Source organism: Oncorhynchus gorbuscha, linkage group LG01 (assembly GCF_021184085.1).
Source record: "Oncorhynchus gorbuscha isolate QuinsamMale2020 ecotype Even-year linkage group LG01, OgorEven_v1.0, whole genome shotgun sequence".
NCBI lineage: Eukaryota > Metazoa > Chordata > Actinopteri > Salmoniformes > Salmonidae > Oncorhynchus > Oncorhynchus gorbuscha.
In genome coordinates, this window is record NC_060173.1 from 24,307,397 (window position 1) to 24,325,108 (window position 17,712).

The following is a 17,712-nucleotide window of genomic DNA, read 5'->3' on the forward strand; positions in this document are numbered from 1 at the left end:
CTTGTCTTCTCCGGACAAGCTTTTTTCCGGATGCCCCAAACAATCGTAAAGGGGATTCATCAGAGAAAATGACTTTACCCCAGTCCTCAGCAGTCCAATCCCTGTACCCTTTGCAGAATATCAGTCTGTCCCTGATGTCTTTCCTGGAGAGAAGTGGCTTCTTTGCTGCCCTTCTTGACATCAAGCCATCCTCCAAAAGTCTTCGCCTCAATGTGCGTGCAGATGCACTCACACCTGCTTGCTGCCATTCCTGAGCAAGCTCTGTACTGGTGGTGCCCCGATCCCGCAGCTGAATCAACTTTAGGAGACTGTCTTCGCGCTTGCTGGACTTTCTTGAGCGCCCTGGAGCCTTCTTCCCAACAATTGATCCACTCTCCTTGAAGTTCTTGATGATCCGATAAATGGTTGATTTAGGTGCAATCATACTAGCAGCAATATCCTTGCCTGTGAAGCCCTTTTTGTGCAAAGCAATGATGATGATGGCACGTGTTTCCTTGCAGGTAACCATGGATGACAGAGGAAGAACAATGATTCCAAGCACCACCCTCCTTTTGAAGCTTCCACTGTTATTTGAACACAATCAGTATGACAGAATGATCTCCAGCCTTGTCCACGAGAGAATCACTGACATGATGTCAGCTGGTCCTTTTGTGGCAGGGCTGAAATGCAGTGGAAATGTTTTTGGGGGATTCAGTTAATTTGCATGGCAAAGAGGGACTTTGCAATGAATTGCAATTCAGCTGATCACTCTTCATAACATTCTGGACTATATGCAAATTGACATCAAAATGTACATCCTGTTTTCAATAAGGCACTAAAGTAAAACTGCAAATAATGTGCCAAGAAATTAACTTTGTTTTATTTTTTATTTCACCTTTATTTAACCAGTTGAGAATAAGTTCTCATTTACAACTGTGACCTGGCCACGATAAAGCAAAGCAGTGCGACACATACAACAACACAGTTACACATGGAATAAACAAATATACAGCCAATAACACAATAGAAAAGTCTATATGCAGTGTTTGAAAATTAATTAAGTAAGATTAGGGAGGTAAGGCAATATATAGGCCAGAGTGGCAAAATAATTAACCTCTGGCGTCGAGCAATCCAGTATCCGGGAGCGTAATCATAGCCTCAAGCTCAACCATAACACAACGTTTCCTATTCATGAAAATCGCAAATGAAATGAAATAAATATATTCAAACACATGCTTAGCCTTTCGTTAACCTGTTACTCCTACCCCCTACTTTTTCGAACATTCTGTTAAAAATCGCACAACATTTCAGCGCCCTGCTGCTCATGCCAGGAATATAGTATATGCATATGATTAGTATGTGTGGATAGGAAACACTCAGATGTTTATAAAGCTGGTTAAATCACGGCTGTGACTATAACAGAACGTGCGTTTCATCGAAAAGCGCAGGAAAATCTGATCACTGAAAATGGAAATATATATCCATCCGCCACTTCAACCCTTTGATAAAGGCGAACCACAATAAATGGGGCTGAGGTTGCAATACCTACAGCTTCCACACGATGTCAACAGTCTTGTCATTTGCCTAGGCTTTGTTTCTTGGTCAAACGAAGAAGAGACAAGCCATTTGTTCAGGTCTCCGACCGGATATTTTGGTTGAAATTTACAAGGACATCATTTCCAGACGGACAGCTAAAGAATATACATCGCCTCGTGATCAATTTGATCACTTATTAACGTGTACTAATACCTAAAGTTGCATTACAAAAGTATTTCGAAGTGTTTTGTGAAAGTTTATCGTCGACGTTTTTAATTTTAAAAAATGACGTTACGTTATAAGACATTTTTTTTTGTTTATCACACAGTCTTCATAGATCGATATCTAGGCTATATATGGACCGATTTAATCGGAAAAAAAGACCCAATAGTGATTATGGGACATTTAGGAGTGCCAACAAAGAAGATGGTCAAAGGTAATGAATGTTTTATATATTATTTGTGCGGTTTGTGTAGCGACGACTATGCTAATGATTTTGTTTACGTCCCTGCCGGTATTTTGGGGTGTTACATGCTATCAGATAATAGCTTCTCATGCTTTCGCCGAAAAGCATTTTAAAATGACTTGTTGCCTGGATTCACAACGAGTGTAGCTTTAATTCAATACCCTGCATGTGTATTTTAATGAACGTTTGAGTTTTAACTAGTACTATTAGCATTTAGCGTAGCGCATTTGCATTTCCAGATGTCTAGATGGGACGCCTGCGTGTCAGGTAGGAGCAAGAGGTTAACAACACTGTCATCTCAGATTTTCAAAATATGCTTTTCAACCAAAGCTACACAAGCATTTGTGTAAGAGTATTGATAGCTAGCATAGCATTAAGCCTAGCATTCAGCAGGCAACATTTTCACAAAAACAAAAAAAGCATTCAAATAAAATAATTTATCTTTGAAGAACTTTGGATGTTTTCAATGACGAGACTCTCAGTTAGATAGCAAATGTTCATTTTTTCCAAAAATATTATTTGTGTAGATGAAAAAAGCTCCGTTTTGTTCATCACGTTTGGCTAAGAAAAATACCGTAAAATGCAGTCACTTACAACGCCAAACTTTTTTCCAAATTAGCTCCATAATATCGACAGAAACATGGCAAACGTTGTTTAGAATCAATCTTCAAGGTGTTTTTCACATATCTATTCGATAATCTATCAGTGGTGGCAGTTGGCTTCTCATCAGAAGCAAACAGAAAAATACTGCAGCTGGAGATTACGCAATAATTGCGACGGAGGACACGAAGCGACCACCTGGTAGATGTAGTCTTATGGTCAATCTTCCAATGATATGCCTACAAATAAGTCACAATGCTGCAGACACCTTGAGGAAAACGTGGAAAACGTAAGCTGACTCCTAGCTCCTTCACAGCCATATAAGGAGTCATTGGCATGAGGCGGTTTCAAAAAATGCGGCACTTCCTGATTGTATTTTTATCTGGGTTTTTTCTGTAACATCAGTTCTGTGGCACTCACAGACAATATCTTTGCAGTTTTGGAAACGTCAGTGTCTTCTTTCCAAAGCTTTCAATTACATGCATAGTCGAGCATCTTTTCGTGACAAAATATCTTGTTTAAAACGGGAACGTTTTTCATCCAAAAATTAAAATAGCGCCCCCTATATCCAAGAAGTTAAACATTGGAGTGATTGATGTGCAGAAGATGAATGTGCAAGTAGAATTACTGGGGTGCAATGGAGAAAAAAATAACAATATGGGGATGAGGTACGATGGTGCAATGATCTGTAAGCTGCTCTGACAGCTGATGCTTAAAGTTAGTGAGGGAGATATAACTCTCCAGCTTCAGTGATTTTTGCAATTAATTCAGGTCATTGGCAGCAGAGAACTGAAAGGAAAGGCGGCCAAAAGAGGAATTGGATTTGGGGGTGACCAGTGAAATATATCTGCTGGAGCGCGTGCTACGGTTGGTGATGCTATGGTGACCAGTGAGCTGAGATAAGGCCGTGCTTTACCTAGCAAAGACTTATAGATGACCTAGAGCCAGTGGGTTTGGTGACGAATATTTTGCGAGTGCCAGCCAACGAGAGCATACAGGTCGCAGTGGTGGGTTGTATATGGGGCTTTGGTGACACACCGGATGGGGCTGTGATTGACTGACTGCATCCAATTTGTTGAGTAGAGTGTTGGAGGCTATTTTGTAAATGACATCGCCAAAGTCAAGGATTGGTCGGATAGTTCGTTTTATGAAAGAATGTTTGGCAGCATGAGTGAAGGAGGCTTTGTTGCGAAATAGGAAGCCAATTCTACATTTAATTTTGGATTGGAGATGCTTAATGTGAGTCTGAAAGGAGAGTTTACAGTCTAACCAGACACCTAGGTATTTGTAGTTGTCCACATATTCTAAGTCAGAACCGTCCAGAGTAGTGATGCTAGACAGGCGGGCAGGTGTGTGCAGCGATTGGTTGAAGAGCATGCATTTCATTTTATTTGCATTTAAGAACAGTTGGAGGCCATGGAAGGAGAGTTGTATGGCATTGAAGCTCTTCTGGAAGTTTTATTTATTTGACCTTTATTTAACTAGGCAAGTCAGTTAAGAACAAATTTGCATTTTCAATGACAGCCTAGGAACAGTGGGTTAACTGCCTTGTTCAGGGGCAGAATGACAGATTTTATCAGCTCGGGATTCATTCCTGCAACCTTTCGGTTACTAGTCCAACTCTCTAACCACTAGGCTACCTGCTGCCCCAGGTTAGTTAACACAGTGTCCAAAGAAGGGCCAGAAGTATACAGAATAGTGTCGTCTGTGTAGAGGTGGATCAGAGGATCACCAGCTGCAAGAGCAACATCATTGATGTATAGAGAGAAAAGGAGTCATCCCGAGAATTGAACCCTGTGGCACCCCCAGAGACTGCCAGAGGTCCGGACAACCAGCCCTTCAATTTGACACACTGAACTCTGTCTGAGAAGTAGTTGGTGAACCAGGTGAGGCAGTCATTTGAGAAACCAAGGCTGTTGAGTCTGCCGATAAGAATGCGGTGATTGACAGAGCCGAAAGCCTTGGCCAGGTTGATGACTATGGCTGTGCAGTATTGTCTCTTATCGATGGTGGTTATGATATCATTTAGGACCTTGAGCGTGGCTGAGGTGCACCCATGACCAGCTCGGAAACCTGATTGCATAGCGGAGAAGTTACGGTGGGATTTGAAATGGTTGGTGATCTGTTTAACTTGGCTTTCGAAGACCTTAGAAAGGCAGGGTAGAATAGATTTAAGTTTGTAACAGTTTGGGTCTAGAGTGTCTTCCCCTTTGAAGAGGAGGATGACCGCGGCAGCTTTCCAATCTTTGGGGATCTCGGATGATACGAAAGAGAGGTTGAACAGGCTAGTAATAGGTGTTGCAAGTCCAGATTGTCTAGCCCAGCTAATTTGTAGGGGTCAAGATTTTGCAGCTCTTTTCAGAACATCAGCTATCTGTATTTGGTTGAAGGAGAAATGGTGGAGAATTGGGCAAGTTGCTGTCTAGCAATGATCAACAACTAACTTGAGAGATTGAAGAATACAAAAATATATAATGTGCAAATATTGTGCTATCCAGGTGTGCAAAGCTCTTACCCAGAAAGACTTACAGCTGTAATCATTGCCAGAGGTGATATTGACTCTGGTATGAATACTTTAAAGTATTTTTACTTAAGTAGTTTTAAGGGAGATCTTTACTTTACTATTTGTATTTTTGACATCTTTTACTTTTTTCTACACTACATTCCTAAAGAAAATCATATACTTTTTACTCCATACATTTTCCCTGACACCCAAAATGACTCGTTACATTTTGAATGCTTTGCAGGACTTGTATAATTCACACACTTATCAAGAGAACATCCCTGGTAATCACTTCTGCATCTGATCTGGCACACTCACTAAACTCAAACGCTTCGTTTGGGTTATTTTTCCACCACTATTTCATTTCTTTGGAGGGTGGGCTAAATTTAAAAAGAATAATAATATTCAGTCTTTAACAGAAAGAAATGTGGAGTAGATCAAGGGGTAAGAATACTTTCTGAAGGCGCTGTATGTAAATACATATTTGCATGCAGAATGAATAGCCTATGCCTTTTCAGTTCCCAATTTGGCTGTGTGTGTGAGAGAGCTTTCCAGAGCATGAGTGCATGCATGCGAGAGTGTGTCTGTGGGCGTGTGTACGTGCTCTTGCTCTTGCACAGCGCTCGGGCAGTCTTAGGGGAGAGAACCTGCCAGCACATGTGCACCTGTTGCATAATCTGGAGCGGTGGCTGTGCAGCTCAGCACTCTCTTATGTAACCGGCTGGGCTGGGCTGGGGGGTGGGGGTGTGTCTGTGTCTCTGTCTGTGGGCTGAGCTGTCTGAGGGCACTGCACTTCTTAGTGCAACTTTTGACAAATTAAAAAGACCCAGCTAAAAGACAGTCAACATGGCTCTTTAAATTGCAGTTCATTTTCTCAAATCGTGTTTGTCCGTTTATCAAGGGTTATAGTGCATATTACCTCTTTATGTGAGTGTTATACCACACAGTCCATTTGCCATAGGTGAAGCTTGGGTCAAACTGTTTGATGGAGAAATTATTTGGGTTTATTGAAATGTGCCTGAAAAGAAAATATATGTTTGGGACAATCTGAAGCAAATGAAGAGAGAGGGTTATGAGATGGGCATATACAGTGCCTTGCGAAAGTATTCGGCCCCCTTGAACTTTGCGACCTTTTGCCAATTTGACATTTTCCCATTCCTCCTTGCAAAACAGCTCGAGCTCAGTGAGGTTGGATGGAGAGCATTTGTGAACAGCAGTTTTCAGTTCTTTCATCAGATTCTCGATTGGATTCAGGTCTGGACTTTGACTTGGCCATTCTAACACCTGGATATGTTTATTTTTTTAACCATTCCATTGTAGATTTTGCTTTAATTTTCATCCAGAGTGATCATGGGCCTCTTGGCTGCATCTCTGATCAGTCTTCTCCTTGTATGAGCTGAAAGTTTAGAGGGACGGCCAGGTCTTGGTAGATTTGCAGTGGTCTGATACTCCTTCCATTTCAATATTATCGCTTGCACAGTGCTCCTTGGGATGTTTAAAGCTTTTGCTTTAAACTTCTTCACAACAGTATCTCGGACCTGCCTGGTGTGTTCCTTGTTCTTCATGATGCCTGAGACAATTTTTCAGTTTTTGATTTGTTGCACGCCCAAAAAAAGTTTGAAATATCCAATAAATGTCGTTCCACTTCATGATTGTGTCCCACTTGTTGTTGATTCTTCACAAAAAAATACAGTTTTATATCTTTATGTTTGATGCCTGAAATGTGGCAAAAGGTCGCAAAGTTCAAGGGGGGCGAAGACTTTCGCAAGGCACTGTACCAGAATCTCTTACGAGAAAACGAGCTCCAGGCATGGTCCCTATTAGACAGAATTGGTTGTCACACAGTTGTCTCCAAGTCACTATATGTGACCAATCAATTTGAGACGTTCTCACAAGTGGCTACGTTTACATGCACACCAATATTCCATTATTATTCGGTATACTCAATTATCGAGTTGACGCATATAAACATCATATCCCGTTCACAGTCACCCGAAAACGTTTGTAATCCGGTTATGAGAAACCTGCATAAAATGCCTGGGATATTCTGATCTTCGATGGAATACTGTGTTATGTAAACGTCTTATCCCATTTACTGTTGTTTATTGCAGACCGTTTTACACATCCCATTGTGTGATGTTTTCATCTGATTGTCAAACATCACTTTAAAAAGTAGGCTACCTGCACAGTTCCATCCACCATAATAATTCCATAATAATTTGTTTTGCTGATACTCCGTACTGGACATTATAGATTACTGGCTTAGGCTACTTTCACCCCTAATTTAGATACATGTCTGCTTATAATTTCTGACATATGGTAGGCCATTTGTTTGTCAACTATAGTTAGATACATGCAACTTCTCTTCTGTCATAACTTTTTGCCCCAGAAGACTAAATAAAATAGTGTTCACCAGAATAATGTCTTATATTGATAAAATTAATACATTAGTAATCTAGTTAACAACAGTAAAGTTGTCTGTTTCGTTTAGGGACTGGGGAGTAAAACACTAACTCCAAAACAGTGGGAAGATTGTTCCTGTGCAAAATGTCCAAATGTCATCAGTTTGACCGGTTTTAAGGAAATTTAAATGATGAAACACATTTATGATAAGTCTTCAGTTGGTTTTAGGTGCATATTATACAGTGGGGCAAAAAAGTATTTAGTCAGCCACCAATTGTGCAAGTTCTCCCACTTAAAAAGATGAGGCCTGTAATTTTCATCATAGGTACACTTCAACTATGACAGACAAAATGAGAAAAAAATCCAGAAAATCACATTGTAGGATTTTTTATGAATTTATTTGCAAATTATGGTGGAAAATAAGTATTTGGTCAATAACAAAAGTTTATCTCAATACTTTGTTATATACCCTTTGTTGGCAATGACAGAGGTCAAACGTTTTCTGTAAGTCCTCACAAGGTTTTCACACACTGTTGCTGGTATTTTGGCCCATTCCTCCATGCAGATCTCCTCTAGAGCAGTGATGTTTTGGGGCTGTTGCTGGGCAACACGGACTTTCAACTCCCTCCAAAGATTTTCTATGGGGTTGAGATCTGGAGACTGGCTTGGCCAGTTTCAGCCATGCTGAAAGACCCAGCCACGTTTCATATTCAATGCCCTTGCTGATGGAAGGAGATTTTCACTCAAAATCTCACGATACATGGCCCCATTCATTCTTTCCTTTACACGGATCAGTCGTCCTGGTCCCTTTGCAGAAAAACAGCCCTAAAGCACGATGTTTCCACCCCCATGCTTCACAGTAGGTATGGTGTTCTTTGAATGCAACTCAGCGTTCTTTGTCCTCCAAACACAACGAGTTGAGTTTTAACCAAAAAGTTTAAACCAATATTTTGGTTTCAACTGACCATATGACATTCTCCCAATCTTCTTCAGGATCATCCAAATGCTCTCCAGCAAACTGCAGGATTTGAGTCCCTGGCGGCGTAGTGTGTTACTGATGGTAGGCTTTGTTACTTTGGTCCCAGCTCTCTGCAGGTCATTCACTAGGTCCCCCCGTGTGGTTCTGGGAATTTTGCTCACCATTCTTGTGATCATTTTGACCCCACGGGGTGAGATCTTGCGTGGAGCCCCAGATCGAGGGAGATTATCAGTGGTCTTGTATGTCTTCCATTTCGTAATAATTGCTCCCACAGTTGATTTCTTCAAACCAAGCTCTCTCGTCTTTTTAAGTGGGAGAACTTGCACAATTGGTGGCTGACTAAATACTTTTTTTGCCCCACTGTATGTGGTTGAAATACTGTCTGCTTGCATAACAATGTCAAAGATAACACTTTACACTTGCATTCACATTTTCTCGATGTTCAATGAAATAAATAATATTTCTCCACTCCTGGTCCCAAGACAAAATGTAATATTTGTTGTATAATTGCACTGCAAGAAATGCATAATTCTGCAGGAGTTAATATTATTTTACATGTTAGAGGTTTTAGGCCCACAGTCAGTGTCCACATTTCAGTTACTATTCCATTTAACCCATATGAACTTCAATTAGGAATATTCTGTTTATTTCTGGAGACAGAGACACTCGTGAGCAGGATATCAAAGGTGCATGTAAACAGTTTATCCCAAACAAGACCATTAATTGGGTTATGAGCTACTATCCAGACTACTTTGACCACGTTTACATGCGCAATGTCATAACCAGCCTTCTCACAACCTATTTATAATGTTGTGACAGCGTTATGTTTTAGTAGTGAAGAGGAGGGGAGAGCACCCTGCCTCATCTCCCCAGCTTCCCTACTCCCTGTTATGGTCTCAAGTGTCCCTGGTCGTGACTCTCCCGCCCAGGTGTGGACCTCTTGACTCTGCATGTCTCTCATTATCACAGTCGAGCACCGTTGAAAAGGATATGAAGGGCCTGTTGAAATGTCAGTATTTTAAAACACACAGCCACCGGCCTGCATCTGCTGTTATGTGCTGGATACGCAACTACTGCTAATGTGATTCATGTTGAGTCTATCATGACCGGTTATGAATAGATAACAGCTCTATCCTCCATGACAAAAGGGGCATGTCTGCTCCTTGTTTTTCTGCGACCTTTTTAATAACGTTTATAGATGATGAAATATTGATGAGAACCTTCAAGCGTCTTTTCTATAGTGACCTACGCAAAATTAATTCTGTATACTGTCCTATTATTTTGTTTTCAGTTGGACTTGCTTATTTTCCTGCTTTTAGGGAAACTGGAAACACTAAAAGATGGCCAGGCTCCCTCCGACAAGTGTTTGAAAGACGGCTGCCCAGACTACTTACCCACGTCTGTCACCAGTAAGTTATTATCACCACCTAAGTCTTTACAATGACCCCCTTAAAAGGTTTTCTGCCTTTGTCTCATTAGCATTTTCCTCTGTGTACAATTGACAATGCAGCAGGCTTTAGAACTCTCCATGTCCATTTTTTATACCTTTATTTAACTAGGCAAGTCAGTTAAGAACAAATTCTTATTTTCAATGACTGCCTAGGAACAGTGGGGTAACTGCCTGTTTAGGGGCAGAACGACACATTTGTACCTTATCAGCTCAGGATTTGAACTTGCAACCTTTTGGTTACTAGTCCAACGCTCTAACCACTAGGCTACACTGTGTGTGTGGTCTGGGCAGGTCTTAGTGGTCTATAGCCGCTGCATCTGGAGCATATGTACAATGTACCGTAGCGAACATGGGTTTGAATCCGGTCCTCTGCTCTTTCAGCACTTTCTATCCTACCTATCACCTCTATCACTCTTTTTTTTTGAGGCCATGTGATATGAACTGCCAACCACTTGTCCTTATCATGAATGTTTTATCTAACAGCATTTCGCACATGGATCCCCAAACTCTATGTGATGTAACAGGGGTTCTTAATCAGAACATGGCTAGTTCAGTCAGTTCTCAGTCCTTCATGTTCAGTAGCCCTCTAGGTGTGTTCCTGTTCAGGGAGCTGTGCAAATGTGTGTTGGCTACTCTCTCTAGTCAGTTAGCCTCTGGAAGGTTCCACGCTGAGGAAGGGTGTCGAGACAGGGTGTTAGAGGCAAGATGTTAAAGCAGCATCCTGGAGAGGGAGAAGCAGAGGGGATGACTCATCGTACTCATCTTTGTTCTCCAGCCCAGTGTGTGTCCATGGATCACAAGCACTTCAGGGGCCTCTACACCTGTTCTAACCCTCACTTCTCTCTATGCTATTTCTATCCCTCCATCTCAGGCTATGTTTCACCCTCTCATTTATTTCTGTCACGTAGAGGGGTCACATCATCCCATGCGTTTAAACCCTTTCATCCTGTGTTGAAGTCCTACATCTACCATTGTGAAGGGATTTCAACCTGTGCAAGTTTTAGAATTTTGTCAGAATGTTTTTGAATTATAAACGTGTCACTCATTGTCAGGAAGATCTAGGACACTACTACCGTTGTGTACATTTATCATTAGTTTTGTACACTATTTTTGTGTCCAGTGATGGTGGAGGAGGACGATGGGACGGAGCGTGTGTGTGACACTCTGCTGATGTGTATCGTGACGGTGCTGAACCAGGGCCTGAGGAATGGAGGGGGAGTAGGAGATGTGCTGAGGAAGCCTTCCAAAGACGTGAGTAACCTGGTACAATCAATCAGTTGATCAATGAACCAGTCAGCCAGTAATTGATGGATGGGAGGATGGATTGACTGTTTGTTTTCTATATTTTTTGTAAAACAAAAGGCCAAATCTTTTTCATGATGATGTTTATGATAATGGTATTCATTGGGATGCTGATGATGACGATGCTAAGTATGATGACATGTATAGTGATACAACTTTTCATGAGGATGCTGATGAATATTCCACTGGTCCTCTCGTTACCCAGGATCCTCTGTTTGCGGCCCGTGTGGTGTATGACCTACTGTTCTTCTTTATTGTCATCATCATCGTCCTCAACCTCATCTTCGGCGTCATCATCGATACGTTCGCCGACCTGAGGAGCGAGAAGCAGAGGAAAGAGGAGATACTGAAGACCACCTGCTTCATCTGTGGTGGGTACACAGCTGTACATAGCACCTACTGTACATAGCACTACATAACTTACATAACTCCACATAGCACTACATAACTGTAGCACACATAACTGTAGCACTGTACATAGCACTACATAACTGTACAAAGCACTACATGGCACTATACAGCACTAGAGCACCACATAACTGTACAAAGCACTACATAACTGTACAAAGCACTACATAACTGTACATAGCACTACATAACTGTACATAGCACTACATAACTGTACAAAGCACTACATAACTGTACAAAGCACTACATAACTGTACAAAGCACTACATAACTGTACAAAGCACTACATAACTGTACATAGCACATAAGAAATGCTACATAACTGTACAAAGCACTACATAACTGTTGCTTTAGCACTACATAACTGTACATACTACATAACTGTACAAAGCACTAGATAACTGTACATAGCACTACATAACTGTACAAAGCACTACACAACTGTACAAAGCACTACACAAATGGCACTACATAACTGTACATAGCACTTTGTACAAAGCACTACATAACTGATAGAAAACTTCAGCTCTTGTACAAAGCACTACATAACTGTACAAAGCACTACATAACTGTACAAAGCACTACATAACTGTACAAAGCACTACATAACTGTACATAGCACAGAAATGCTAATAGTACAGTTCTGTTGCTTTATTTGTTACCCTTCTGCGTGAAACTGTGGGGGGTTTTGTATCATCATGATGAAAATTCAGTAAATAGTGTCATTCTACAGTAAATTTCTTGCATCTTGCAACTTTGGTAGCAATACCCATTCCACTGTCTTGGAATGTTAGAAAGAAATCGAACTAGATATATTGTGCTTGTAGATATTAGACATTAATATTTGCTGTAGATATACAGTAAGACAGGATGGAGGCTCTAAAATATGGTTAAGAACACCAAAGAAAGACGGAAGTTAATTGTTGTTATTAGAGTGTATAAGTAATGTTTCACCTCTCTCAGGGTTGGAGAGGGATAAGTTTGACAACAAGACCGTGTCATTTGAGGAGCACATCAGGTCGGAACACAACATGTGGCACTACCTGTACTTCCTGGTTCTGGTGAGGGTGAAGGACCCCACGGAGTACACTGGCCCCGAGAGCTACGTGGCCCAGATGATCAAGGTGGGTAGTTAATTCGCTACCTCCATTCTCTACACATGTCTTGTGTGTTTTATCACCAAGGTACTGGTGATGCAATGATAAGTCAGGATTTTATATTTGAGCCCCTACGCTAAATGTGAAAAACGTGTTGGAACGTTAAATTCACACTCCTTGCACACACAAACACTAAGTTTGTCCTGACAGTGTATGTGTATGCAGTAGCCAGAGCGTCTCAAAGTGTGTGTTCCTCCTCATCATCTTTGTCCTCAGCAGCCAGACACGGTGTGCTAGTGTGACTGTGAACCCCCAGCCTCTGCAGCAGACTCAGCCAAAAAAAGAGAGAGAAAAAAAACACCCAAAACGTGACTGAGCCTCACCCCCCCCCCTTCCCCCTGCCCAGCATCAATCTCCCTTTCTTCTCTCTTCCTCTCCTTTTAATTATCTTCTCAGACTTGGTTATAAAGCTACAGTGCAGTCCTTCTCTCAGGTTTCACAGAAACTAGTGACTGTTACTATTATACTCGGACCTTCACCCATTTAGGGTTGTAGTACTGTGATACTCGGACCTTCTCCCCTCCAGGGTTGGTGTACTGTGATACTCAGACCTTCTAGGGTTGTAGTACTGTTATACTCAGACCTTCTCCCCTCTAGGGTTGTAGTACTGTGATACTCAGACCTTCTAGGGTTGTAGTACTGTGATACTCAGACCTTCTCCCCTCCAGGGTTGTAGTAGAGTGATACAGTAATATAAAGGGTGGAGGCATCAGCTCACTGTAATGAGTGCTGCAACCTGTCTGGAAAAGAAGCCATACAGAGGAGCTTTTATGTATTGGGTAGGTATTATGATGCATCGTTAGGCTTGTCATGAGCATGAATATCCCCCTCATAATTCCTTATAATCATCTCATAATGATTCTGACTACTACCAGCGATGTTGAATCTGTTCAAACGTTGAAACAAAGAGATACTTAACATATGATATGCCTTGTTATAAACATAAAAGCTCATACATGATTATAAGATGTAATAACTCATTATAGCTGGATGCTTTAAGTAACGGGTTACCAAAAGGAGTTTTAGATGGTTGCCAAGAGGTTCATGGATTTAAACATCATTGTGGTGATTTACATTACGACATAATGGGAGATCAGGGATAATTGTATAACAATGCAGATTTCCATAACATAATTGACAACTGAATCTATTTTAACATGTTTTATACAAGTGATGCGCCCTCTTCTGACGGCCAGTCAGTCCAAGGTACTAGTGCATGGTGACTTCATGGTGAATCTTTTTATGTAGGGCATATAAGCACTGTGATTGGCAGAATCCTGCTGTGTGATTTTTTTTTATCCTCATCAATATACACACAATACCCCATAATGACAAAACGAAAATGGGTTCCTTAACTTCTTAAGGTATAGGGGGCAGTATTTTCACTTTTAGATATATAGCGTGCCCAATTTCAACTTCCTGCTACTCATGCCAAGAATATAAGATATGCATATTATTAGTAGATTTGGATAGAAAACAGTTTCTAAAACTGTTTGAATCATGTCTGAGTATAACAGAACTTATGTAGCAGGCAAAATCCCGAGGACTAACCGTTCAGACTTCTTTTTCTTTAGGTCTCTGTCTGTTCACTGAGTTCTGATTGGCAAACAATATTTCTTAGGAACTTGTTTTCAGTTCCTAGAGCTTCCACTGGATGTCACCAGTCTTTGGAATTTGGTTGAGGTTATTCATTTGTGCAATGAAGAAGTAGGGCCGTCCTGGAAAAGGGTAACTCTGTTGAGAGTTGGCCAAGACTTGAAAAGTAGCGCTAGTTTCCACTCGTCCTCTATTGAAAATAGATAGACCCGTCTTCAATTTGATCGATTATTAGCGTTTAAAAATACCTAAAATTGTATTACAAAAGTAGTTTGAAATATTTTGGCAAAGTTTAAAGGCAACTTTTGAAATATTTTGTAGTGACGTTGTGCATTTTGGAAGCTTTTTTTCTGGATCAAACATGTCAAATAAATTGACATTTTGGATATATATGGACGGAATTAGAACAAAAGGACCAATTGTGATGTTTATGGGACATATTGGAGCGCCAACAAAAGAAGCTCGTCAAAGGTAAGGCGTGTTTTATATTTTACTTCTGTGTTTTGTGTAGCGCCTGCAGGGTTGAAATATGCTACCCTCTTTGTTTACTGTTGTGCTATCATCAGATAATAGCTTCTTGTGCTTTGCCGAAAAGCTTTTAAAAATTTGACATGTTGGTTGGATTCACAACGAGCGTAGCTTTAATTGAGTATCTTACATGTGTGATTTAATGAAAGTTTGATTTTTATATAAATTAATTTGAATTTGCCTCGCTGCATTTTCCCTGGTATTTGGCCAAGTGGGACGCTACCGTCCCCTATACCATAAGAAGTTAAATGGGTTCTTGGGAGGTGACCAAGAACCCAATGGTCACTCTGACAGAGCTCCAGAGTTCTGTGGAAATGGGAGAACCTTCCAGAATGACAACCATCTCTGCAGCACTCCACCAATCAGTAATTTATGGTAGTGTGGCCAGACAGAAGCCACTCCTCAGTAGAAGGCACATGATAACCCGCTTGGAGTTTACCAAAAAGCACCTAAAGGACTCTCAGACCATGAGAAACAAGATTCTCTGGTCTGATGAAACCAAGATTGAACTCTTTGGTCTGAATGCCAAGCGTCACGTCTGGAGGAAACCTGGTAACATCCCTAGGGTGAAGCATGGTGGTGGCAGCATCGTGCTGTGGGGATGTTTTTCAGTGGCAGGGACTGGGAGACTAGTCAAGGTTGAGGGAAAGATGAATGGAGCAAAGTACAGAGAGATCCTTGATGAAAACCTGTTACAGAGTGCTTAGATTCACCTTCCAACAGGACAACGCCCCTACGCACACAGCCAAGACAATGCAGGATTGGCTTTGGGACAAATCTCTGAATGTCCTTGAGTGGCCCAGCCAGAGCCCAGACTTGAACCAAATCGAACGTTTCTGGAGAGACCTGAAAATAGCTGTGCAGCAACACTCCCCATCCAAACTGACAGAGCTTGAGAGGATCTGCTTAGACGATTGGGAGAAACTCCACAAATACAGGTGTGCCAAGCTTGTAGCATCATACCCAAGAAGACTCGAGGCTGTAATCGCTGCCAAAGGTGCTTCAACAAAGTACTGAGTAAAGGGTCTGAAAACGTATGTAAATGTAATATTTCAGTTTTATTTTGTGCAAAAATGTATAAAAACCTGTTAGGGGGTATTGTGTGTAGATTGATAAGAGGAAAAAAAACGTTTTTAATTCATTTTAGAATAAGGCCATAATGTAACAAAATGTGGAAAAGGTGAAGGGGTCTAAATACTTTCTGAATTGTGTGTGTGGTGTGTGTGTGTGAGATTTATCACAGTGAGCACAGAACCAGCAGGTGTACTGCAGCCACAGCTGTGTTACATAACGCATCTCAAGTGGCCTGCTAATGGATCAGCCTTGCATGACACGTGCTCTCCCGTCCCTTTCTCCCACAAACACTCTTGCACACAGACACACACTCCTTAGCAACGTGTCCGTCGTTTGCAACAGGATAGAGGAAGAAGAGAGGGGCCTCTGAACTCATGATCTATAGAAGCCAAAGGTCAGCGTGTCCCAGTGTGGGGAGCCCATACATCACACACGCATAGTCTCTCTCACTCACTCACACAGACACACACACGCGCGCGCGCACACACACACTCCTCTGAGTCGGTCAGTTTTTACCTAGGTGAGTCAAGTGAAAGGCAGCACATTTAGTAGTCTCCAGCAGGGATGGGTGAATTGAACAACCATGGCTCTTTCTCAAGACAGTGATTAACACAATCATGTGCTGTTTGCTTAATTTGATAGCAGTGTAGTGGACTATAGGCCACTAGGGTTGATTATGGAAGTGGATTGGTCAAAAAAAGAATGCTTCCTCAGGTGAGGTGTGAGGGGTTAACCTTATGGGTGGTGCTATGTCAGATACTAGCCAAATAAACAAAGGAAAAGTCAAAACGGTATCCTTGGGATGTCCCAACTTTGTCACCCCATTGAAGTTGAAATGTAAAAGGTTAAGGTAAGGGTTAGGGTTAGGTAAGTCTTATGTTTAGGGTATGGACGTCCCAAAGATTCCAAATAGCACTAACCAATAAAAAAAGGCCCTACAGAGGGAACCTGTACCTGACTATACTCGAAACATACTCTGGAGTTGAATCATGGTTCATTAATTAGTCATCCCTCTGAGCAGGTTAAGAGTGTGTGAGTGTGTGTCCCTATACCTCCCCTTTATCAGTCTGTTCTCTCTGATTCTCTCTCTTTCATATACACACACACACTCTCTCTCTCTCTCTGTTGGAGGGTCGGTTCCTCCACTAGAGACTCAGTGCTGCTGGAAGGAGAAGCCATACACAACTCCTCTTAAGCCTAAAATGGTTGTTCCCCTAGTCACTATCATGCTGAGTTGTGTGCTTTGTCCATGTTCTGTTGTGTGCCTGGTGGAAAAGCTTCACAGCAATATGGCGAGAGCCAGCCACTGGAGTGCCACTGCGAGTGGTGTAGTCTGTAGTGTGAGACAAAGTGAGGTGTCAGAATGGTTCAGTGAAGCAGTACTGAACCCCTGACTCACCCTCCTATACTGTACACTGTTATTATTTTGCCAGGGGATTGTGCCCAAGTAAATGTTTACACTGTGGTGTTATTTTGGGAAAGACTTGTTATGTCAGAGGTAGGCTGGGATTGTTTATATTAGGCCATACACACAGCTCAAAGGTTAGTCTGTGGACTGTACACTTTTAGTAAAAGCACTCTCAGCACCTTTTTTAAACTGTGTTTTTCAGCCAAACTGGCAACAAGAGCTTACATAACATCAGCTGATTGCAATCTTTCTGTCTCACTGAACGTCATCTTATCTCACACACACAGATACAAATCCGCACATGCGCACATCAGAGCATAAGC

General features: G+C 41.5%; 1 protein-coding gene across 2 annotated transcripts in view; it reads left to right on the forward strand.

Annotated features, from left to right (window-relative positions):
* LOC124035132 (inositol 1,4,5-trisphosphate receptor type 2-like) overlaps positions 1–17,712 on the forward strand; it is a 167,648-nt gene that overhangs the window by 131,472 nt on the left and 18,464 nt on the right. For both annotated transcript variants that reach the window (XM_046348555.1, XM_046348559.1), the window contains exons 52-55: positions 9,786–9,875; positions 11,037–11,167; positions 11,424–11,589; positions 12,590–12,750. In XM_046348555.1, the coding sequence (XP_046204511.1) occupies positions 9,786–9,875; positions 11,037–11,167; positions 11,424–11,589; positions 12,590–12,750 (548 nt within the window). The remainder of the gene's footprint in view (positions 1–9,785; positions 9,876–11,036; positions 11,168–11,423; positions 11,590–12,589; positions 12,751–17,712) is intronic.